The sequence below is a fragment of the Diadema setosum genome, chromosome 5 (assembly GCF_964275005.1).
Source record: "Diadema setosum chromosome 5, eeDiaSeto1, whole genome shotgun sequence".
NCBI lineage: Eukaryota > Metazoa > Echinodermata > Echinoidea > Diadematoida > Diadematidae > Diadema > Diadema setosum.
This window is the reverse complement of record NC_092689.1, coordinates 28,249,389-28,274,015: the sequence shown is the minus strand read 5'-3', so window position 1 is coordinate 28,274,015 and position 24,627 is coordinate 28,249,389. Positions and strand designations below refer to the sequence as shown.

General features: G+C 38.6%; 2 protein-coding genes across 5 annotated transcripts in view; both read right to left on the bottom strand.

Moving 5' to 3' along the window:
• LOC140228667 (heterogeneous nuclear ribonucleoprotein A/B-like) overlaps nt 1–24,627 on the bottom strand; it is a 64,895-nt gene that overhangs the window by 17,897 nt on the left and 22,371 nt on the right. For all 4 annotated transcript variants that reach the window (XM_072308930.1, XM_072308929.1, XM_072308928.1 and 1 more), the window contains exons 2-6: nt 8,588–8,628; nt 7,056–7,183; nt 5,735–5,896; nt 4,942–5,070; nt 3,564–3,654 (exon numbers count right to left, since the gene is read on the bottom strand). In XM_072308930.1, coding sequence (XP_072165031.1) covers nt 3,564–3,654; nt 4,942–5,070; nt 5,735–5,896; nt 7,056–7,183; nt 8,588–8,628 — 551 coding nt within the window. The remainder of the gene's footprint in view (nt 1–3,563; nt 3,655–4,941; nt 5,071–5,734; nt 5,897–7,055; nt 7,184–8,587; nt 8,629–24,627) is intronic.
• Nucleotides 19,774–24,560, bottom strand: LOC140229248 (uncharacterized). Its single transcript, XM_072309524.1, has 5 exons — nt 23,802–24,560; nt 22,944–23,163; nt 22,581–22,718; nt 21,349–21,402; nt 19,774–21,031 (listed from the first exon to the last, which is right to left on the bottom strand). The coding sequence occupies exons 1-5, from the start codon at nt 23,888–23,890 to the stop codon at nt 20,282–20,284; spliced, it is 1,251 nt and encodes a 416-aa protein (XP_072165625.1). The 5' UTR covers nt 23,891–24,560; the 3' UTR covers nt 19,774–20,281.

The following is a 24,627-nucleotide window of genomic DNA, read 5'->3' as shown; positions in this document are numbered from 1 at the left end:
TAATGAAAAATGGTGTTGGACTATCATGAACATCAATGATAATGATTTTGAAAAGCAAGTGAATCATGAAACCGTTTTGTGTTCTCTTGCTTTTTCCAATCTCATGATTGTGTAATGTTATATGATCTACACTAGCATTTTAATTAAGCGACTTTCAGTGAAGGTGATTTCAATTTGCACTGGTTTTGTTACCAAAGAAGTGTGAAAGTAAAAATAATTTTGATGCTTTATGTTCTCCAATTGATTTTTTTAAAAAAAAATCAACTTGTGAACGAATGCAAAAACATTGCTATTTTGGCCATTGTATCAAAGTTATGTACGCTTTCTATTGAATCAAACTAGCTGAAAAAAGTAAATAAATAAGTTCATTACAAATGTCAAAAATAAAAGTGAAAATAAAAATACAAAATCGACCCCCTTTGAAGCGAGAGATAAGTGTCAGGGAGTGAGGGACCTTTCCAAAAGGATTCCTTGTTAATTTCTTTCTCCCAACTTCACTTCATATGAACTAAACATATCAAAGCATTTGAGACACACCTACACTTTACTGCACACGCACAGGTGCTGAGCTACCAATGCATGTGTGCTGTTAACATTCCACTTTGTCTCATTGTCTTTCCCCTCTCTCTGATCTCTTCAGTTTCAAATTACTGTATATGCCATATATTTCGCGAGTCTAAAATTTCACAAATTGGGAATTCCTGACAATTTCGCAAGTGGTTAAATTTGCGATCGTGGGGTCCTGTACTGGAACGGAGAAGTGTACACGCGTATGTTACATTCACATTGGGATCAGAGTCAATATTTTCGTGAGTCTTTAATTTCACCCGACTTGTGAAATTGGCGAAAATAAAAACCTCGCGAAATATTCGGCGTATACAGTACACACTGCATGTGTTGCACATTAATTGTACTACATCAATGGTACAGTGCACAAGAGAATACAAGTTCTTCTTGGAAATGGTATGTGGCACAGGGAGTGAATTAAGTGACTCCTATTGGAGTCCTACAGGGACGTCCTGTAAATTTTTGTTCTGCCAAATAACTTTACAAGCAATCCGCATTTCATTATAACAGATCTCATTTACTTTTTCTGTATCAATGGCATTTGAAAATGACTTTGTTGCATAAAGAATCTTGCTTCAACAGTTTTCATGGTAAGAAAATGTTGTACCATACACTTTATAATTCTGGGAGCTAAATTTTTACTTTGTTTGAACAAGATTTCGAGTATGTATGCCCATGATTTTTTATCACGGCTACTACTGAACGACTGATCAATTCAGTGCTTATTTACATCGATGTAGGGCAATTTGTCAATCAGTTGCAAAGATTTCATTTTAAATGTAAACAAGAACACCCTCTACCTAGTTTGATAACACTCTTGGAGAGACTAAGTGATTGTATTTTTAACATACGGTTATGAGAATGAATGGGTAACATTGGGCACCCTTGATGAAAGGGTACATGAATCCACAACAGTGATCATCAAAGTCACTTGTGACAATACCATACCTAATGAATTTCCTTGTTTTCAAATTTTACTCTGTTCATTTTCTATTTTTCAAGTCCTCCTCGAGTGCCCAAGAGATACATACACTCCTATCTCAAAGCAGCTCTTTGTGTTGCAAAATAGTTTCATTTGGGCAACAAGGGAAGAATTCTATAGCAACATTTCATCAATACATTCCAGATATCAGATGATGATAAAGTCATAACCAGTCTCAAACAGTTAAAAAATTTCTCAAGCAAAATATATTTTCAGACAACTGATTCTAAAGTCATAGTCTTGGTTGTTCCTCACTCCTGCAATGTCAGAAGATACACTGTATGACAGACAGGCATTTACTGCATCCATACATAAACAGAGCACCTAAACCAACACCTTAACACCGCACAACTGAATGCACTAAAGAATGCCTTTTGAACAGTCTTCAAGTGACAGTCTGGATCGATATCAAACACACGATGCATCCTTCAAGAAATTGAAGTATAATAAGAGTAAAATGAAGTAATATTTCAGCGTATGCATGCCCCCTCCTTAAAAAAGAAAATGAAAGTGACATTTTACAAAAGGCTATGATAATGCTATCCGAGGAGCACCCTGTTCCTACAAACTTGAATTGCGATATAATGCAACTATACATCAAATGCAGGATCACCCACAAGCTGCAATTGATCCCTGCATTCTGTTGCTGAAAAAGCATTTGATTCTCATTCAACATTCAGAATTAATCATTGTGGACAAGTAGTCTGAAATTAGCTGAAACCAATCCCTACACAATAAGTAGCTAGCATGTGGTCTGTACTGGTCTGCAAATCGCAGCAAATGCAAGTACTGTCTTGAAAAGTAAACTGATGCCATCTGTGTCAAATACATGCATGTGTAAATGAAGTTGATTCAGGATAATAAAGTCTAGGCTACCTCGATATCCACAGAATTTTGTTGTTCGATTGATAAACTCACATTCAATTTTATGCTGACTTCAGTCCCTGACAAAACATTCTGTGACATAACAATGATATCAATTTGTGAGACTATATGATCATCTAACGCTGTAGTGATTTCGTTGGCATCGAGTTCATGATCACATTTATCGCAGCTTGTCGTTCCACATTTTGTTGAATTTCTGATGTGTGTGAATTACAACATTTTCACCCCACAAGTCTGATTATCACATACTATACTGCAGTGAAAAACAACTTCACTGGTTGTGACTGAAAATATGACTCAATTTTCATGGGGGCTGTTATTGCAGGAGCTGTCTACATTGCTCAAATGTGGCAAAACACATATCTAGGATCTCTATGAACACTGTGCTATCTCCAAGTAAATACACACATTTGTTTGATTGCTGTAGCTGATAAAAACTGACCTTCAATTTAAATCTGTACTGTTCCTAGCTACTGAATTTAATTTACACAATATGATAAAACGTTCTGCTGAATAAATATCAGCTCACTCGTAGCGACTATGCCCATTTTGCTACAATGTTGGCAGCTTTCTTGACTATAATGAATCAATACGCAAATCTGTACTGTTCCTAGCTACTGAATTTATTTACACAATATGATAAAACGTTCTGCTGAATAAATATCAGCTCACTCGTAGCGACTATGCCCATTTTGCTACAATGTTGGCAGCTTTCTTGACTATAATGAATCATACGCAACTACGTGTTTGATGACAATCAAATGCAAAGTTGCAGTTTATTTGACATTTGTGTATGAAATCAAATGCAAGGCTTTTCAGCAATACTTTTGCATTGAAATAAATTATACAAAGTTTCTTGCAAATTGTGCCCAGATGATTTCTAGGTCCAAACACAAGATGACTTGCCAGTTCAAAGTCTCACAATATTCTTTATTTTCAAAATTAACTTTAGAAAAAACTTGCTCGTCTGCCCCTTTGATGGCATCAATAAAAGTCATCATTTTTTTCTTTCACGAGTGATCCTATTCAGCGATGAAGCATGTTCAGAGGTGAAGCATGTTCAGAGGTAGTGGCCCTACATTCAGAGATAAGTAAAAATATTAAGAGCAACGAAAATACCAGATCTCACCTCCTCGTCCTCTTCGGTGCATCATACCGCCTCTCATTGACTTCTGATGTTGCCTTTCTTCTCTTGACACTGCTTCACTCACCTCCACTTTCTGTTTGTAAATGAGGACAGATAAATATTGTCAATGGGTAAGCGTGTAACATCAAGTTACATTTTATCTACTTTGGGAGTGATGTTCAGAGATCACAGAATAGGAGTGGTAGGTAAACGAGAATAATGACGGAGTCTGGATGACAACAAAAGGGGGGCGGGTACTTGAGACATATGACATACAAAACAAACGTTGTTTGGTTAGGGTTTTTGTGACACTGTCACCTTGCATTTAATCCTATAATCCTTACCATGCTTTGTTCACCTACTAGTCATCTGCTTGACAGCCTGCTTTGCTACTTGGCACAGATGTTTGGAAACTCGGTACTAGCAAATAGAGATTACTAAATCCCTTTCATTCCCATCCTGTTGCAAGAGGCCTTTAATCCCTATTGTGTCACTAGGGACCTTTCTGTTGAAATAGGGCAAATTGTTTAACCCCTCAGTGGGTTGGCTACCTCACGATTAGGCAAAATTTGGAAGAATTAACCTGTTGAGAACGGGCTGATTTTGCTACAACACTCATTTCCAACAGACATCTGCCTCATTATACTCGCAGTATACTCAGGATTCATCTTCATTAGGTTAACTGGATGCTGATGAAAGTGCACAGCAAAGGGCACCCCTGATTCCGCGAAGAACAATCTTGAAACTACAATCATCAATCTACCAACTCATAGCATTAACTTAGCTTTATCACTTCTGGTTCTAGGGAAGAAGATTTTTGAAGATTCCTTAATTTTCGGGGGTTTGGGCCCCTCTGGGGGCCCCCAGGTGGGGCATGGTGCCCATTTGAAGACATTGAGATCCTATCCCCCTAGGGATGCTACCTGCCAAGTTTGGTGAAAATCGGTCTTGGGGTTCTCAAGAAGAAGATGAAAATGTAAAAAGTTCACGCACGATGGACGCCGGACGAAGAGCGATCGCAATTAGCTCACTTGCGCTAAAAATCCATGTCTGGCAACTTTTTGTTGGTTTTGTGATGCAAGGTTACATATTTTCCCTATAAAATCAAGCCCGTGCCTTGTTACACTTTACACATGCACAGCAGTTCGACAAAATATCAAATATTTTTCATATCAAGAATGGGCACTTTGGAAGCTAGCCTCTGGTGAAATACGTTTACTATTGATATACCCCCCCCCCCCCAAAAAAAAAAAAAAAAAAAAAGAAGAGAAAAACAATGTGTTACTAGTGTAAGTATACAGACAGTTTTGATGATGCACACGTCTCAAAAGATTCTACATGCTTCAAACCTGGTATAAAAATCATAACTTAACACTCTTACCCTCGATCCAATGTGGTGAAACCTCTTGGCTTGTGCTGCTTGTGCTTCATCAGATGTTTCGTAGGTGACAAATCCAAAGCCAAACCTCCTCTTTGTGTTCTTGTCTTCTGGGAATTCTGACTCCACAACCTACAAAAAGAAAGGCAGTTTGAACTGAGTGCTACAAATCGCATCACTTGCAAAAGACTCACTAACAAGCTATGAAATTCTGTAAGATCTTTCTTCATCTTGATCCTAGACACTCTGCAAATGTTCATGTTAAAAAAAAAAAAAAAAAAATGGCATGGCTGTGTATGGTCCCGACAATCTCAAAGTCTTCCTTGCATCTTAAATTGATAACTGACAAATGTCTTACGTTGTATGTGCTACCAGACAGATTCACTGAAAATTTCTTTATACGTAATCATCTTCTGCATACGGTACATGCCGTCCAAAAATGGAATGATGTGCAAAGGCACTACTGTCACAATAGTTTTTAACAGTTGTGATAAGCCTGGTTATAAAGAGCTGACATCAAACAACACATTAGCATTTCTACAAATACAGTGTACTCCTGTTATTTAACCAACATGGTTAAAACAACTTTTTTTTTTACAACTAAGCAGGTGTTCAAGTAAAAATTCTGGTCCAAAACTTGTCGTCTTTAGATTTTTATATACTGGCTATTTGCCTTAAGTGAAATACAAATGCCAGTCCCAGGGGCTTTGTCAGAACAGGGGTCGCCTGTACATGTAAATTGTGTTTTGCTCTCCGCATTTGACTGCCTTACTACAAAAATGGAATTAACACTCACTGTTCCGAACTGGCTGAAGTACTCTACGATTTGATCATCTTTGAGTTCTGGCCCAATGCCACCAATGAAGATCTTCTTCTTCTTCTCAGGCTTCTTCAGAGCAATGGCTGGCTTGGGATCAATGCTCTTGCCATCCACTTGGTGGTCTTGCTGTGCAAGTACCTGCATAAGATAAAAGCACATATTATTATCAGTTACTATCAGGACAGATTATTCTCAGTCAAAGAGACTGTGATTGAACATTTCTTCACATTGTTTGAACCAATGACAACATACTGTAAGCAAGATATTTTCTCGGCATGAAATTGTCGCGAATTGCCACCGGCATTTTAATTTCGCAAATCTTTGCTATCGCAAAGTTCGCAAAATCAAAATACAATGCAAGTGAACATTTCTGGTCTGACGGTATCCAGCCCCTATATTGAGATAGGCCTTTGAATTTGAATTAAAATTTCTGGGTTACATGATGTAGTTACAATTCTAAGAGAAGTGATAGCATAGGACTATGGCTTGACGGCATTTCATCCATTCATTGGTAATTACAATCATACCTCCTTTACCAACCTTCTACAACCTTACCTCAAGTCTGAGACTACATACTTTTACCAGTTGCCTGTTGTTTGTTCGGGGAGGGCGATTTTGTTCAATTTTATTTTAACATACAGACAGAATGTACAAAGTCATACGCTCCCAGGAGATAAATAATCTTTTGAAAGTTATTGCAAAGGACACCACAAAAACGTGTGTCTTACGTAACTTAGACACACTCAGAAAAACTGGCAATTTATGCTCCCCTCTTCAAGGTAAACAAATTGTGTCATCTTTTAAAAGTCATTATCCTGAGAGCACTCTTTTCATCATTTTCACATTAATGCGTGTGATTTTTTTTTTTTCTGCATGCAAGCACATGTGGAAACCCCTCTCATTTACCATTTTTATTGACCTGTAAAGCAAATTTAAAACCTGGCATTGTCAACCTGAATCACATAATAAGACTGTCCCTTGATGTTCATCGTTATTGAGATACAAGAGGTGGCCTGGCAACATAGTCTGCACCCACAATTCATTGCAGTTTGCAGAGGCTCAGTATCAGTGTTACAAGGGAGCTCAGCATTATCTTATCAAGTCTACAATTAGGTACCATATCAGGACATACCCCCTTATAGTGTTGAGCTCTTGTCACTGGCAGCTGGTCTGGAGCAGGGATATGTAATGCCCACTTGAATGCTTCTTGGCTTGTGTCCTCCCCAAGGCTAACAAAATGTCCTACCATGTGGCAGCATACAACATATAATGCATACATCAGCAGTAGTGCACTTACTTTTGAGACAGAGTCTTTGCTTGAGAACAGGACGAACCCAAAGCCTCGTGGCTTTTGGGTCATCGGGTCTTTCTTTATGTCGCAATCCACAACATCTCCAAACGCTGAGAAGTACTTCTTCAGGCTGTCTGTGATACAGAAAATGCAAAGAAACTCAACAAAATAATTTTTGTCTACATTTACATATTGAAAAAAACAATTCTTTAAAGGCAAAATTTCCATAGCCCATACTTAATTCATTTTCATCTTTTTACAAACTTTTCACTCACTGTAAACGGGGCCTTAGTGCCCAACGAATTTCAGTCCAATGTGGCAAAAACAAAGGGCCATCTGCTATTTGCTTTCATGAGCAGTTCACAATTACAACAAGAAATATCACTGAAGTCGACCATTACCCCCACCTAGCACTTCTATACTGGTAGACTCCAGAGAATAACAAACAGTTTTTCTGTAAATATTTTCTGTAAATAATTACAATACTGTACGAGCTGAAATTTTCGCGGTGGTTTTATTTCCTCGAATTTCACGAATCGCTTTTGAACCGCGAAAATAACAATGCGCGAATAACTAAAGTCAGTTACACCCTCGCAGCCGCGAAATTAACAACACGCGAAAATGTCCTCCAAGTTGCAATTCGTGAAAATATCTGTACGCGAAAATTTCAGCTCGTACAGTATTGGTATAAAGACATCAAATGTGCGCCTAATTTCTTCTGAACCATTTAAAAACTGAAAAATTTGCATCAGCTTTGGCCTTTTTTTCTGAACTGGAGGGCCATAATGTGCTATTACAAAAGCCAGAGTACCGTACCTCTGCTCCTCTTCAGAAATATGTCTTGTACAACTTTACATCACAATTACAATCACCACAAGTGCAAAATTTCTTATGGAGAAGAAATTCAATCTGCAAGGCTCTTTCCTTTGGGACCAAAATGTATTGTTATCATGACAATGCACAACTTGACAATACATTCACCATGTGTGCAAAATTTCTTCAATAACACATAAACACTGGACACAACTTTCAGTCTGCAAGACCTTTTACACTGTAATATGGGGGCCTTATTGCATTCTTATCATGGTAACATAGTTTCCATTACTCTTGATAAATACATCTTGTGCATCTTTACAAGGAGTTTTTCATGTGCATTCATTTTCTTGTGAATTACTGAAAAACTTACAATAGTTCAAACTGCAAGTCTTTCACTTGATTTTCGGGGTATGTGATGTTACCATGGCAATCCACTGTCACTGTCCACTTCTATTGCCATATCAACTGATCCCTTCTATTTTATCTATTTTACCAGTAATGATTTAAAAAACAAACAAACAAACACATTACCCACTTTGACATTGTGCTGCTAATCTTAATGCAATGAAAGTATGCATGCCTGATACTAGTCCCTACTTATTTCCTTCTCTCATACTTGGTTAAGGACATGAATGTAACTTAAATAAAAGTGGTCTGTAAGAAGCCAGAATTGAAGGGAATGAGCGTTTCAAAAAAATAAAATAAAATAAAATTTTGCTTACCATTTGTTGTGTCCCACGCAAGGCCTCCAACGAACAATTTTCTGCAATAAATAAAGATGAAAAAAAAAACTCATGTCAGTTGGCGAAAGCTCACAGATTCAAACGGTCAGGGTAACTCACACAAAACAGAAATACTTTATCAAGTCATGCACATCACTTTGTGCTAAAAGAAACATTCTCATATCAATACAAAATTACAGAGAGAATACTATACTCTCGATGCGATCTTATTCTGTACTCGACAACTTACAGTATGAATTGAGTCTATGAATCACATTAGTGAGGCACCAATTCACCCTTTCACTTTATCTCTACCAAGGAGCTTACATTTTTGCTTGCATGTGCTGATTCATTTTCTGATTGCCTGTTATACTTTCTGCAACTTCTTGTAGATCTAATACAAACAAAAATAGGATGGTCAGGAATGGACCAAGGAGCAATTTGATATTTTTGAAAGGAGATCTAGATGTGCAACTTAATCCACATATTTTCAAGACAGATTTTTTTATTTTATTTCACAACATCCTCTGACAATTTTCACAGCCTCAAATCAATATTGCAACAGCCCAACAAAGAAATAGTTATCTCCATCAGGCTGATTATGTTTTTGCCAGAATTGGTTTCTATTTGCATCTTTTGTTCAAAATTAATTTTATATTTCCTTTTACTTCAGGCCACCAAAATTTCAAATTCAAAGGTTCAGTGGCCCAAACAGGCCACCAAGAAAAAAAGTTAACAGTTGTGCCCGAGTGCATTGCATTGCTCAAGACAAAAAGAAATAATGCCTCCCGCATCACTTCGTGGCGGAGGCATAAAAAAGGTTTATCTGTTACATGGAGTTCTCTTATTTCTTCAAGCTGTAATAAAGATAATCCTCTGTCATTATGCATTACATCAGTATAATTCATAGATGTGATTTTCTTCTTCCTTTTGTCATTGCCACCTGGGATATTGTTTGCCAAGGAAACACAACACACACAATGGCTTGAACAATAAACTACACTACACTACACTACACTACACTCACACTGTATTAGTAAATCTGTGTGAAGTACAGTATGAAACTGTCTTAGAAAATATAATACAGCATACAGTGAAGACTACTGCAGATTTTGGGTTTTCAAACTATGCACTCTTCCATGTGATTTTAATATCAAGCGACAATGTTGCATCTGCTCTGATTTGAGTGATCCATACCAGACTATAATACCCTGTTAACCCGCTGAGGACAAACTGATTTTGCTATAATACGCATTTCCCCCAGACACCTGCCTGAATACTGTTTATGCCAAATATTTCGCCGGGGTTTTTATTTTCATGAATTTCGCTAGTCAGGTGCTATTTGCGAAGTTAAAGCCACGCGAAAATAATGACTCTGATCTCAATATGTGACGCACACGTATAAATGTACATTTCTCCGTTCGGTACAGTGCTCAACGATCGCGAATTTAACATATCACAAAATCGTCAGGAAGTCCCGATTCGCGAAATATTTGGACTCACTAAATTAAAATATATGGTGTTTACAGTCTAAACGGAACTAGTGTTAAACAGGTTAGTGAATAGGGTGTATTGTATCTTCATACATGTAGGCCACAGCTACAGCCATCTGGTACGCTGGATCGGGATAGACCATTTTACTTATTTGTCATGCATGTGGTTGGCATTGTTGAAAAATATAGCAGTAACTAATATAATGTATATAAAAAGAAAAATGCAATGAAAAAATTAGTCAATCAGCAGATGTCCATATTCTGCATTCTCCATTCTGCTCGTGGTATCAAATGCAGATTTTGTGTGAAATAGCTTGAACTGATGTCTTAAAGGCATAATTTACCATTTGCAGTTGAGACAAAAATCTAGCATTAGTGCTTCAAAATAGTTCTAAATGTGAGTTAGGGATAGAAACAACCACTGTAAAAATTTGAATCCGTATAATCGATGTGAGTGTTGTTAAATACACAAGATGTGAACAATAGTTATAATAAAAAATATTTCAAGACTAAACCGTCTACAGTTACGGTTTATTGAGAAAAACACTGATATCTCCTTACATTTTAGGCTTTAATTTTATTGCGAAAATTTTATATGCTAGGATGTTTTGTGATACAGCAGACCTACACATTATGCATCAAATGTGATACAGTCCCGCTCGCGGTAACCTGTGGGGGTCCGTGTCACTCCCGCGATTACCGCGTATGCCCGCGTCCTCCCGCGTACTCCCGCGCTCTGTCATGCAGAATTTTCGCAAGTCCGTGAACGATGTGTGCGGCGCCAAAAATCGCGACAATACCGCACACAGTACAGGGAACTCCCGCCCACACGAGCGAGACTCCAGTTCAGTGCGAGTTGTACGATCGCGATTGCAGCATGCTCGCACACAGCACAGCTAGCTTAGCAGCGCGCGATTCAACGTTGTGCTTGTAGTGCTGTAATGTTCCTGACGACGCAATGTGCACATGTGAACATTACGAGTGGCGTATTGAAATCACAGTACATATAGGGGTATTGAAACAAATGTGGAATTAATCCCAGCAAAACACAAGTAAAATTTATGCAACATATCATTAAAGACTAGAAGACATTCGCATTGGACCACGAACGCAACGGTACAATATCGTTACCTTCTCATTTCGTGCGATTCCCGAGGAGGCATCGAACGGCAAGAATCAATGCAACATGACAAATGCAGAACGTCGAATTGATTTCCAGTCAGTCCCATGAAAACGGCACGATGCGCAATTTTCGCGATAAACAGCCTAGTAGTATTCCTGTGAGTGTAGGTACGTAAAGTAGGCCCACTGTTAACTGACGCACCTAGCTCGTGTCACGTCTCACCTCTAGTTCTCCGACCGTGCTGTGTGACCGCCAAGTCGATTGGTTGGCATCAGTACCCACACACACAAAAAAAAATAATAATAATAAAATAAATAAATAAACAAAATGTTGTCTTCCATGTGTTTCTGGTATCGCATGAGCTAATTAAAGCATGTGCTATTTCGTATCGGCTGTTCCCTGTCGCAGCGTAAGGCAACGTACGAGAAAGATTTTTTTATTTTTATTTTTTTTTTTTTTGCCGTAACTTCATGCCACGAACGTCAGAGAAAAGTTTAGCAGAGAACCATGAAAACACGTGTTGCCCCTATAAAGAACGTGTATTCCCCGAAATGTCATTTGATACTCTCAACCTATCGAGAAAAATGCGATCACAACAGCTGGCACACGCGATCGACAATTTAAGCGCCCCGCGGCGCGCTGTTTATTTGCTTGCTTTTTATATATGAAAGGGGAACTATACCGTGCTCATACGAAAAATAGAGCTAACTGTCGTATCGCTTAGAAATATCCGTAAGGAAATTATAGAGCTAAAAGAAAATTATGATGTCATGATGATAATGACATAAATGATTGTTGGAATTAGTGAAGTGAGTAAATGGACGGCACAGACCCCTTGCAAAATCAGAGGAGACAAAAATTATGATTACAAGAGGAGGCAAAGAGTATAGACACAGACGATGTAATACAATTCGAAAAGTAAACGCATTTGTGAATATTAAATATCTTCATAATGATTTGACAAGTTGCGATTTTACCTCTGACTATAGTGTATTCGCTCAGAACCTCCCGTGAACACGCAGGGGAGTTGAAATTTGTAGCTCCCGCGATTCCCGCGTTCGCCCCAACAAACACGGAAGCCATGCAAGCTTTTGTACCTCCCGCGTATTCCCTCAACTTCCTCTGAACGTCACGAGAGGGGTGAGAGATTAGTGCTCTCGCGTTTACCGCAGAAGAGCACTCTACTGAATAGAGAGTGCGAACTTTGAAATTACCCCGTAATCCCTCCTCCTCTGTTTAGTATTTAAACAAGGGAAAGATGCGAGGTTATTGTAACTCAATAAATACAGGCCTACTTTGATGCTGATATGCACGTCTAGTACAGTCGTTGCTATTGTAAACTTTAAGTTTCTCAAATGTAACCGTATAACATACCCATAGATTTATCAGTGCGTTAATTCAAGCAATTCCGCCTCCCTGCTTTACGTCTAGATCTCTAGCTGGTGCGTGTTTGAAGAAAATGGTTCCAAGTTCATTACTATCTAGTGATGGCCATGACCAAAATTGGCCATAACAAATACTCTGTCAAGAAAGTAGATAGAGGGCAACGCTTGTGATTTTGATATTATTTTTTTTCTTTAAATAATGAAAACACGTGGTGCTCATGCAGAGGATAGATAGATAAAGACAGTTAGTTTGTTGCTTGTCTAAAAGAAAATTATAGTGGTTACAGTAACAAAGTTATTATGATAGTAGTAATAATGACAGTATAACAAGTAGAAGACGAAGAACAGAAAAAGATTGATTTAAATGATGGGTGTCGATATGTGAGTACAGTACGAAAGGTGAACGCATGCTGATTTTGTTTGTTTTTTAAGGTGAATGCTGAATACTCTAATGATTTGATAAATTTCCCTTTTACCATGGATTTTTGTTAATGCTGTTATCAAAATTAATAATACTAATAAAGACTTGTAATGTTTTGAGGGATTTATTTGCCATCTGGTATTACTATATAAGAAAAAAAAAACGTGTACGAAAAAAAGAAAATTGTATATTTGATTATGAACCAGAGCTCGTGGATTTGAAAAAGTATACAGTATAAAATTTCCGGTACGACAATCCTGAAAATTGTGGCCAAGCAGGACCAGTGTAACAAACAAAAATATTCTGAAATGGATTTGTGTAAGCTTGTATTCACGCTGAACCTGCTGTGAACACGGAAGGAGTCGAGATTAAGTAGCTCCCGCGATTCCCGCGTACGCTCCAATGAACACGAAAGGGATGCACGTTTTTGTATCTCCCGCGTATTCCCTCAACTTCCTCTGAACATCACGAGAGGGGTGAGAGATTAGTGCTCCCGCAGTTACCGCAGAAGCGCTCTCCACCGAATAGAGAGCGCGAACTTTGAAATTACCCCGTAAGCCCTCCTCTTCTGTATAATAGTCTTAACAAGTAAAAGATGCGAGATTATTAAGTTTAACTCCAGAAATAAAAAAATATAGGCCTACCAGCTTCTATGCTGTTTATTATGCAAGACTAGTATACAGTCGTTGCTATAATGTACTGAAGTTTCTCAATAAATATGCGTTAATTCTAACAGTTCCGCCTCCCTATACTTCATGTCTGTAAGATCTCATATAGCTGGTGACTTTGAAGAAAATGGTTCCCATGTTCATTACTGATGACCCGGTCCAAAATCGGCCATAAAAAATTCCCTGTCAAGAAAGTATTGGTTAAGTGCAACGCTTGTGATTATTTTCCTCTTGAATAATGAAAACACGTGGTCCTCATGCAGAGGAAAGATAGAGGAAGACAGTTAGTTTGTAGCTTGTCCAAAAGAAAATTATAGAGGTTATATAAGTAACAAAGTTGTTATGATACTACTAATAATGACAGTAACAAGTAGAAGAATTAAGAGAACGGAGAAAGATTGCTTAGATAACGGGTGTAAATCTATGTAAGTATATACAGTTCAAAAGGTGAAAGCATGTTATTTTGTTTATTGGGTGAACGCTGAATAATATTGCTGAGTGATTTGATATCCAAGTTTTCCTCCATACCATGGATTTTTGTTATACTGTTATCAAACTAAAAAATAGAAACAAAGACTTGTGATGTTTCGAGGGATTAATTTGCCACCTTTTATAACTATAAACAACGTTTCCAAAAAAAAATATATACATTGTATAAAATTTTATATTTGATTATTTATTATTTTATTAAGAACCGGAGCTTGTGGATTTAAAGAAGTATACAGTATAACATTTCTGGTACGACAATCGCAAAAAATGTGGCCATGCAGGACCAATGTAACAAAAAAGTATGCTCTGGAATTAATTTGTGTAAGCTTGCATTCACGCTGAACCTCCTGTGAACACGGGAGATGTCGAGATTTGTAGCTCCCGCGATTCCCGTGTATTATATACGCTCCAGTGAACACGTCGAAGGCATGCAAGCTTTTGTATCTCCCGCGTATTCCCTCAACTTCCTCTGAACGTCACGAGAGGGGTGAGAGATTAGTGCTCCCGCGTTTACCGCAGAAGGGCACTCTACTGAATAGAGAGCGCGAACTCTGAAATTACCCCGTAATCCCTCCTCCTCTGTATAATAGTCTTAACAAGTACAAGATGCGAGATTATTTAACTCCAGAAATAATAGAAAATGGACCTACATACTTTTGATGCTGATATGCAAGTCTAGTACAGTCGTTGCTATATAGTATACTAAAGTTTCTCAAGTAAATATAACCGTATGCCCATATTATAGTGCATTAATTCAAGCAGTTCCGCCTCTCTGCTTCATGTCTATGAGATCTTATGTTGGTGAGTTTGAAAAAAATGGTTTCCATGTTCATTACTGATGACCCGGACCAAAATCGGCCATAACAAATACTCTGTCAAGAAAGTATTGATTGAGTGCAACGCTTGTGATTTTTTTTTTTCTCTTGAATAATGAAAACACGTGGTGCTCATGCAGAAGAAAGATACGTTGGTTTGTTGCTTGTCCAAAAGAAAATTATAGAGAGGTTATAGTTACAAAGTTGTTATGATAATACGAATAATGACAGTAATAAGTATAGCAGAAGTAGAATAGAAAGAGACTGATTACAAGGTAACGGGTGTAAATAATATGTAAACGCAGTTCAGAAGGTGAACGCATTTCTTTGTTTGTTTATCGGGTGAACGCTGAACACTATTACTGAGTGATTTGATAAGTTTCTCTCTTACCATGGATTTTCGTTACTTTACTGTTATCAAAATGAAAAAAAAATACAAATAAAGACCTTGTGATGTTTCGAGGGGTTTATTTGTCATCTCTTATTACTATAAACAACGTTTCCGAAAAAAAATGTATACATTCTATTTATTTTTGTTTCTCGACATGTTTGTTAACTTACAGATCAACACTTGCGATCTTAACAAATTTAATTTGTAGAGGGAGACAAACTGAAGAAACCCACTCCTGAACCTTCACCGCTCTGAATAATATCCTTCTCTCATTTATTATATTTATTTCTGATTATATTTCATTAAGAACCGGAGCTGGTGTATTTTAAGAAGTACAGTATAAAATTTCCGGACGACAATCCCGAAAAATGCGACCATGCAGGAGCAATGGAACAAAAAAAGAATTTTCTGGAATGGATTTGTGTAAGGTTGTATTCGCTCAGAACCTGCTGTGAACACGGGAGGAGTTGAGATTTGTAACTCCCGCGATTCCCGCGTACGCTCCAATGAACACGGAAGGCATGCAAGCTTTTGTACCTCCCGCGTATTCCCTCAACTTCCTCTGAACGTCACGAGAGGGGTGAGAGATTAGTGCTCCCGCGTTTACCGCAGAAGCGCTCTCCACCGAGTTATTGAGAGCGCGAACTTTGAAATTACCCCGTAATCCCTCCTCCTCTGTTCGGTATTTAAACAAGGGAAAGATGCGACATTATTGTAACTCCAGAAATAATAGGAAATAGGCCTGCTTTGATGCTGATAAGCATTACTAGGGCAGTCGTTGCTATAGTATACTGAAGTTTCTAAAAAAAAATAATAATAATAATCGTATACCCATAGATTATAGTGCGTTATTTCAAGCAGTTCCGCCTCCCCGCTTCATGTATGATCTCTAGCTCGTGGGTTTGAAGGAAATGGTTCCCTGTTCACTACTACCTCGTGATACAGGACCAAAATTGGCCATAACAAATACCCTGCTAAGAAAGTAGATTGAGTGCAAAGCTTGTGATTTTGTTTATTTTTTCTCTTGAATAATGAAAACACTTGGTGCTCATGCAGAGGAAAGAAAGAGAAAAACAGTTTTTCGCGTGTCCAAAAGAAAATTATAAAGGTTATAGTAACAAAGTTATTGTGATGATACTAATAATAACAGTAAGAAGAAGAAGTAGTAGAAGAAGAAGAAGAACAGAAAAAGACTGATTAGATAACTTGTGTATAATGTGAGTACGGTTCAAAAGGCTAGCGCATTTGTTTGTTTGTTTTGAAAGTGAATGCTGAATACTGTAAGATTTGACGAGTTTTCCTCCAACCACGCATTTTTGTTACAATTACTGTTATCAAAATGAATACAAAACCTACTTGTCATGTTTTTGGGGATTTATTTGCGATGTTATATTACATGTACTATAAAAAAAAAAAAAAAAAAAAAGGTTTCCGGGAAAAGAATGGTTGTAAGAACCATGCAGGACCAATGTACAAGCAAAATAAAATTCTCGATTGGATTTGTGTAAGCTTGTATTCGCTCAAAACCTCCTGTGAACACGGGAGGAGTCGAGATTAAATTGTAGCTCCCGCGATTCCCGCGTACGCTCCAATGAACACGGAAGGCATGCAAGCTTTTGTGCCTCCCGCGTATTCCCTCAACTTCCTCTGAACGTCACGAGAGGGGTGAGAGATTAGTGCTCCCGCGTTTACCGCAGAAGCGCTCTCCACCGAGTTATTGAGAGCGCGAACTTTGAAATTACCCCGTAATCCTTCCTTTTCTGTATAATACTGTACTAGTCTTCAAGCAAAAGATGCGAGATTATTTCACTCCAGAAATAATAGAAAATAGGCTTACTCTTATGCTTGACGAGTGTTGTTATGATATACGTGAACTGAAGTTTGTCAAATATATATACCCATAGATTATAGTGCGTTAATTCTGCCGTTCCGCCTCCCTGCTGCATGTCTATAAATCTCTATAGTTGGTGAGTTTGAAGAAAATGGTTCCCTTGTTCATTACTAACTAGGGAGCCTATACTGATTACCTTAACCAATATCAGTCATACTGTCAAGAAATCATTGGTTGATTGCAACGCTTGTGATTTTTCCTCGAATATTGAAAACATATTGTGGTGCTAATGCATAAAAAAGACAGAGAAAGACAGTTAGTTTGTCGCTTGTCCAAAAGAAACATTTATAGTAACAAAGTTTATATTCTATTAAGAACCGGAGCTTGTGGATTTGAAGAATACAGTATTACATTATTTTCTGGTACGACAATCCCCAAAAAATGTGGCCATGTAACAGGACTATTGTAACAAAAAAGAATGTTCTTTAATTGATTTGAATAAGCTTGTATTCACGCTGAAACTATACTGAGAACACGAGAGGAGTCGATATTATTTTGTAGCTCCCGCGATTCCCGCGTTCGCTCCATTGAACACGTGAGGGATGCAATCTTTGTACCTCCCGTACGTGCATTCCCTCAACTTCCTCTGAACGTCACGAGAGGGGTGAGAGATTAGTGCTCCCGCGTTTACCGCAGAAGAGCACTCTACTGAATAGAGAGTGCGAACTTTGAAATTACCCCGTAATCCTTCCTCTTCTGTGTAATACTGTAATACTCTAATACTCCTCTGTATAGTCTTAACAAGGGAAGGATGCAAGATTATTGTAACTCAAGGTTTTTGATGCTGATATGCATGCCTATGTCTTTGCTGTAGTTAACTGAAGTTTGTTTTATAACCCTTGCTTCAAGTCTCAGATCTCTATAACTGGTTGGTTAAAAAAAAAAAAAAATGGCTTCAAGTTCATTACAATCTATATAGTGATTGCCCGGACCAAAACTGACCATAACAAACACTCTGTCAATAGAGTGTAACGCTTGTGATTTTGTGTTTTTTTTTTCTCTCTTAAAATAATGAAAACACTTGGTGCTCATGCAGAGGAAAGATAATAGACAATTAGTTTGTCGCTTGTCTACGCATGTTTATGATGTTGCTATACTGAAGTTTCTCAAACCGCACCCATAGATGAATTATTATAGTGCGTTAATTCTAGAAGTACCGCCTCCCTGCTTAATGTTTATAAGATCTGTAGCTGGTGAGTTTGAAGAAAATGGTTCCCATGTTCAGAACCAAAATTGGCCGTAACAAACACTTTTTCAAGAAAGTATTTGTTTTTAAACGCTTGTGATTTGACAAGTACCCCCCTTGTCATGGATATTTGTTACTACTGTTATCAAAATGAAAAATACCAAACCTATACTGATCATGTTTGGAGGGTTTACTTGCCATGTTATATTACTTGACCTATAATATATATATATATATATATATATATATATATATATATATATATATAGGGGAAAATAACTGTTAGAACCATGCAGGACTAATATACAAGAAAACAAGATTCTGGAATGGCTTTGTGTAAGCTTGTATTCGCTCAAAACCTCTTGTGAAAGCGGGGTGAGTCGAGATTTGTAGCTACCGCGATTCCCGCGTTCGCCCCAATGAACACGTAAGGCATGTACACTATTTTGTACCTTCAATACAAGACAATGAAATGGATGCCTGCTAAATTGTCAACTGATGGGGTATTCTGATCACCTGAGCTAAACGAAAGTTATAAATTGCTATGCAGCTTTGAAAACGAGTGACGTGCCTTTCCAACTGAGGAACAAGAGAAACTGAGAAACTACTTGTGTATTATTCGTAAACGGATGGGGGCATAACACAGTTGTAATTTTAGTAGAACATCGCGTGAACATCGCGTAATGCAAAGTAATGTAAAGTCACATTCGCATGCAGATTAGACGGTAGCGATACCATTGCTATCCAAGGCCATATTCTGCAAGTGTTCAATGCTTGAATTACCAACCAGATGACTCATTCGTGAGAAATCAAATTTCCACGTTATTAGCATGGAATATAAAACAAAACAATTAAAAGTTTAGATGTTATATTTTTCTTTATATCAATACATTGTTCTCTTGGAAAAAGGCCATCTTGACATAAGAGTGTCATTTACCGTGGCACGCAAATGTGACTTTGTCTGTTTTATGAATGCGTTTGAAAATGTTCAATTCCAATCTGCTCAGCTGTATCCAAATGAAGTTGAAATGTAACATAACACCGGTATGTCAACATTTCATAAACTGTATTGTCTGTATGAATCTGCGTGAAGTCATGAAGTTTGATGTTTTTGGGGTTTGGTGACATGTATCAGATCTTGTTCACATTCACTTTTCAATGGCACTTTGGCTACAAACTCACACACACACACACACACTTGCAAACACACACACACTTACACACACACACACACACACACACACACTCATATTCTTAACCCAAACAAGTACACACAGATAAACTTTCAAGACAACCACGTGCACACATGTCATGCGTTGCTAAAACAATTGTATTTATTAAAATACAGTATGCTTACTGTGAATTCTGTATTCATGACAGTTCAAAAGTACACGGTTCAAAGTATTTCACTGTGCAAAGGCTTATAATACACTATATACAGACATAACCAATACGTGTCTACTGCACATCTTCATAATATATTCGTCAAACTGTCAGTATATCATATTGACACATGCACAGATATCAATATACAGCTTGTTATTAAGAAGAAAAGACGCTTCAGAAGAGGCAGAAATAAGAAGATTATAGAGATGCTGGGCAAGACTGTGAAAGATATGCACATAGGAATCATTAAAAAAAAGACGGGAACTGAAAAAGGTGCATGTAGGCAATTTATAATCTGTACATTGAAACTTACAAATACATATCGACAATCTGCATATATACAATATGTACATTACAATCTGTACACGAAGAAGAAGAGGAAAAGTGTGGAAGATCGAAATCATAGAAAGGAGGTTAGGTAACAGAGAAAGGAAAGGTTCGTCGATCTACACCCGCGCCAGCCGCCGTCGGTTCGCTGCTCGCTCCCTCTGCCGGCGCCTGTGTTCGGCTCGTTGGGCGTCATCCAGTCCGTTGATCCTCCTGCATTTTCTGAGGTACCTAGTGTTCATGTCGATGGCTTTCCGCGCCATGCTCCACACTTGTTTCCTCCTCCTCGCTGGCGTTGGGCATATCTCCCACAAGTTCCTCTGAATCTCCGCAACGCGCTGCTTGTCCATCCTCGCAAGGCACGAGTCGATTCGCTCCTCCTCGTTGAACATCTCCTTCGCGAGTTGCACTGCCACACGACGTACGTTCTCTGGACTCAGACGCAAGTCGTTCATCACTTGGGGAGGAACAACATCACCTGCCTCGCGCTCCACATCGTTCTCCTCTCCTCTTTGTCCTCCGCGTTGCCCTTCCTCTCTCCGTCCTCGCTCTTGCGTGGCTTCGAGCACGCACACCTTCCTCTCCAGCATGGTCATTCTTGCTTCGAGTGCAGTGATGACTGCCCTGGTGTCTCTGGCCTCCTCCCTAAGTCTGGTGTTCTCAGCTATCAGGTCCATATTCTGTTGGAGTAGGGTTGCCTGAGTCATGCCCGTTGGTAGATCGAAGTTTGGTGCTTCCGTCGATTCTAGTTGCCTCTCAAGGGTGACGTGACCCTCGGTCAATTCCTCGGGGGTGAGCGGAAGAAGCTGGCTGGTCGGGATGTTGTCTTGAAAGTCGGCCGGATCTGCCTCAGCGATGATAACTGCAGCCTATAGATATACACAAGAAACGAAGGGAAAGGTACACTCAAGACACGCAAAAGGAAGGGTTAAACTTTTTACATTTTGCTAGCACTCTCCTTGCATGCTTCAATGAATTCCTAACCAATTTCTTATCACTGCCAAATGAATTTTTAAACTATTTTGTCACATGAGCTTCTTGTAGAATAGAATGTACAAAATATCGTTATTCACAATCATTCGGTACATTAAATTCAGAGTCTCTTTGTTATGTGAAAAAACAAGAAAGAGCATATTGCTGCACTGTTTGACTATATCACTACTGGTGAAGAGCAATTGAGATTTACCTTTTTCTTAACAAACGTGGTCCTTTTCCTGCTCGATGCGGGTTCCACTTGCACCTATTAAAATGAAGCAGAGAAAAGAGAATAAAAAAAAAAACCAATGATAACGAGACCACATCCAATGTACATATATAACTAGAAACTACAAAAAATTAGGTGGGCGCCTGTTTTCTGTACTCTTGTGGATCTCATATATGTATATATATTATATATAAATAGCGAGGAATTTAATGATTGCATCGACGGGAGATTCAAGTTTTGTGGAGGAAGGATACTCCAAACACTGGCGAGACATATTCTTCAAGCGTTGGCATTAACCTCTCGTGACTAACTTGTTCTCTATTATGAATACGAATACTTAATTTCACAAGGTACAATACGAAATGCGTATATGAAACGAGCGATATGGAGGACAATCACGTGCAAACTACGACACGATTGTCATACCCTGTACATGCACATTTAACCCTAAAAGGGCCGGGGGGGGGGGGGCGGAATCCGCCCCCCTCCCGCCTCGACGTCTTGCTCTATAATTCTGTAACGCGAGAAGGCCTCGTCGCGAGGCTTCTTGACTTTTTTCGTTCAAGTCTCGCGCAACTTTTGAGACCAAATTTACAACGTCCGCGCATACTTTTCCGAAGCCACGCCCATTTTTGTAACGGAATGTCGCCCCAAAACGGCACAATTTTGTGATTTTGTGCTCTGTCATGAAAGTCATAAAAACCTAATATTTTTTACAATTAATCACTTTCATTGATTAATTTTGTGCTAATTATGGTAGAAAAGTGGTCAGTGACAATTTCCAATGAAAAACAAAGAAAAAAACAAAAGTTGAAAAACAAGGAAATACATAAGAAATTCTGAAAACAATAAAATACATAAGAACTGGAATGAGTTTTGGAAGTTTTTGTGATGTACAATTGTTGAATATGCTAAAACAGATTTACAGATCAAAAATTAGACTCTCAATGCTTTTGATTAGGCTAAGATATGATCTTGAGCTTAATTTGCATAATCAATTAATTAAAATTAGAAATTGATTGTTTCAAAAAATCTTATGACACAATCTTGTAGATTTTGACGTGGGTCTCGCGCATGCAAAATTTCATCGCAATCGCACCACCGATGGCCGAAATCTCGTGGGGGGGGGGGGGAGGGGATGGATTCCCCCCTGGTCTGAGCATAGCCAAAAAAGCCCGGCCCCTTTAGGGTTAAGAGTGAAGAGTAAAATATACCTCCGCATCATCCAGATCAGCATCATCCGAGTCAGAAATGCCAGCCACGTCATCATCCTGTCGATGCTCAGCTGCAGGTGGAGGTTCCGCGATGTGCTCGTACCGGTATTCTCTCCCAGCTCTGTCCTCACTTGTAATCTGGGAAAGAGAAGGAAAGATAAAGAGTCTCCAGGTCTGTGGTAGTAACAATTCATCAGTTCATTAAATTTTTTTCTTCGTTATTGCAATGGGTTGTATGCATACAAAAGATAGGTTGAAGTATTGGAATCACATTTCACAAACAGGTATTTACAAACGAGTTATGTTACGTTGTTGTTGCACAATTTTTGAATTAAGAAATAAATTAGCACTAGTATTACATACCATTCCACGAAATGGGTCATTCGTTGATACAGCAATGACGGCATCGCGATGACCATCCACGTTCAGGAGTTGCACGAAATCACCCCTGGTCAAGGAGAACGGTGTCTGCGTATTTGGCCACAGTTCCTTGGAGATGTCTTTCTCGAACACTCTTTTGGTCAGGGCTAGTCGAACCTCATCAGTGGCCACATGGGAGAAAGCACCCTTGTAGTTTGTCCATCTATATAGCAAAGAGTGAGAGACGGGGGGGGGGATACAGATGTCAAGTATGTATAAAGCTACTATCGGGCAGATAAAATCTCAAACACAAAGTAAACAGTAAGTCTAAAGTTTTCCAATACATTAGTGACCGTATTCTGTGCATAATTCCCTCTTTAATCAACATGTAGGGCTAAATTTCGAACTGAAAATTGTCTTTACTTACAAGCATCATTTAAAAGCGCAAGTCTCTGGCATCATATCACTTTAGAACGTCAAACGAATGCTATGGGAAATGAAACCTTTGCTCCTCTCCGTTTCCAACCTTCATACTAGTAAAATGCACCACTAACACCAACGCAGTTTACCGGTGGATCTCATAGTGAATGCCTTTTTTTGTTTGGTTTCTATACTTAATGATTTAAAAAAAAATGTATTAACTTTAATTATTGCCAACTTCATCGAAAATGGAGCACCAACATCTCCACGTATACTGTATGACCGTCCTTCTGCAAAGTAGATTAGCCTCATTGTAATTATAGGAAAATAGATACTGGTCATGATGTTCACATCTTCACACAACATATTAAGTGACAGTTGGCACACACACATACATACACATAATGACAGTATTTCAACACGCCCAAGTAATTCACTTACTTGACTTTGGTACTCTCATCAGTTTGTGACACGACAGTTGCAGAAAGCCACACGCCTGTCTCGGGATCCAGAGCCTGATGCCGAGGCATGGTGCCCAAACAGCGAGTGATTCGCGAGTAAAATTCAACCAGTCCAAGATTTCGGGAATGGTCGATAAGTAATGAAAACGATAGAATTCAACTACTAACACGAGGAGTGACGAATACGATAGAAGTCGGCTAGTAACGCGAGAAGTCTTGAATACGGTAGAAGTCAGCTAGTAAGGCAAGAGGATGATCGATGGATATGAGATTAAGCTCGTAAAATGTCAGGTATTTATGCTACTGACTGTATGACCATTTTACATGTTGAAGAGTAAGACAACGCTGCGTGGTAGTTAAAGCAATTATCGCTATTGGTCAATGATTATTTTGGGGCTGGTGATTAAATCACTTAAAAGTTGCGACAGCCAATGAAGACGATGCGTCGGGGCTTCAAATAGCCATAACATCGGTGTCTTTTGTGGTTTCAGTATAACCGGCACGCGCGGTTCTTTTGTTCTCGTGGTCAAGTGAAACCTTTGTGAAAGGATGGTTCGTGTCACGATATCATGTCAACGTGACCGCTTGATCGATTTGGTGAAAATCAATGTTTACCTGAACAAACTTCCAGGCATTGCTCCCATACCTTACGAAGATTTTCTTCACTTTTCTTATCAGAGCAACACCACAATCATTATGAATAATGATCATTGCTGCTTTGGTGCATTCCCCATTTCAAGATTTCATACGACGCAGATTCAAAAAAAGAAGGGGAAAAAGAGATATGCTGTCACTTAGAACACTCA

Excerpts from the sequence above, each read along its gene's own strand:
- LOC140229248 (XM_072309524.1), bottom strand. The coding sequence starts at position 23,890 with ATGCCTCGGCATCAGGCTCTGGATCCCGAGACAGGCGTGTGGCTTTCT. Across the intron at positions 23,164-23,801 it reads GATGAGAGTACCAAAGTCAA|ATGGACAAACTACAAGGGTG; the intron begins GTAAGTGAATTA and ends TTTGCTATATAG. Across the intron at positions 21,403-22,580 it reads CTGATCTGGATGATGCGGAG|GTGCAAGTGGAACCCGCATC; the intron begins GTATATTTTACT and ends TCATTTTAATAG.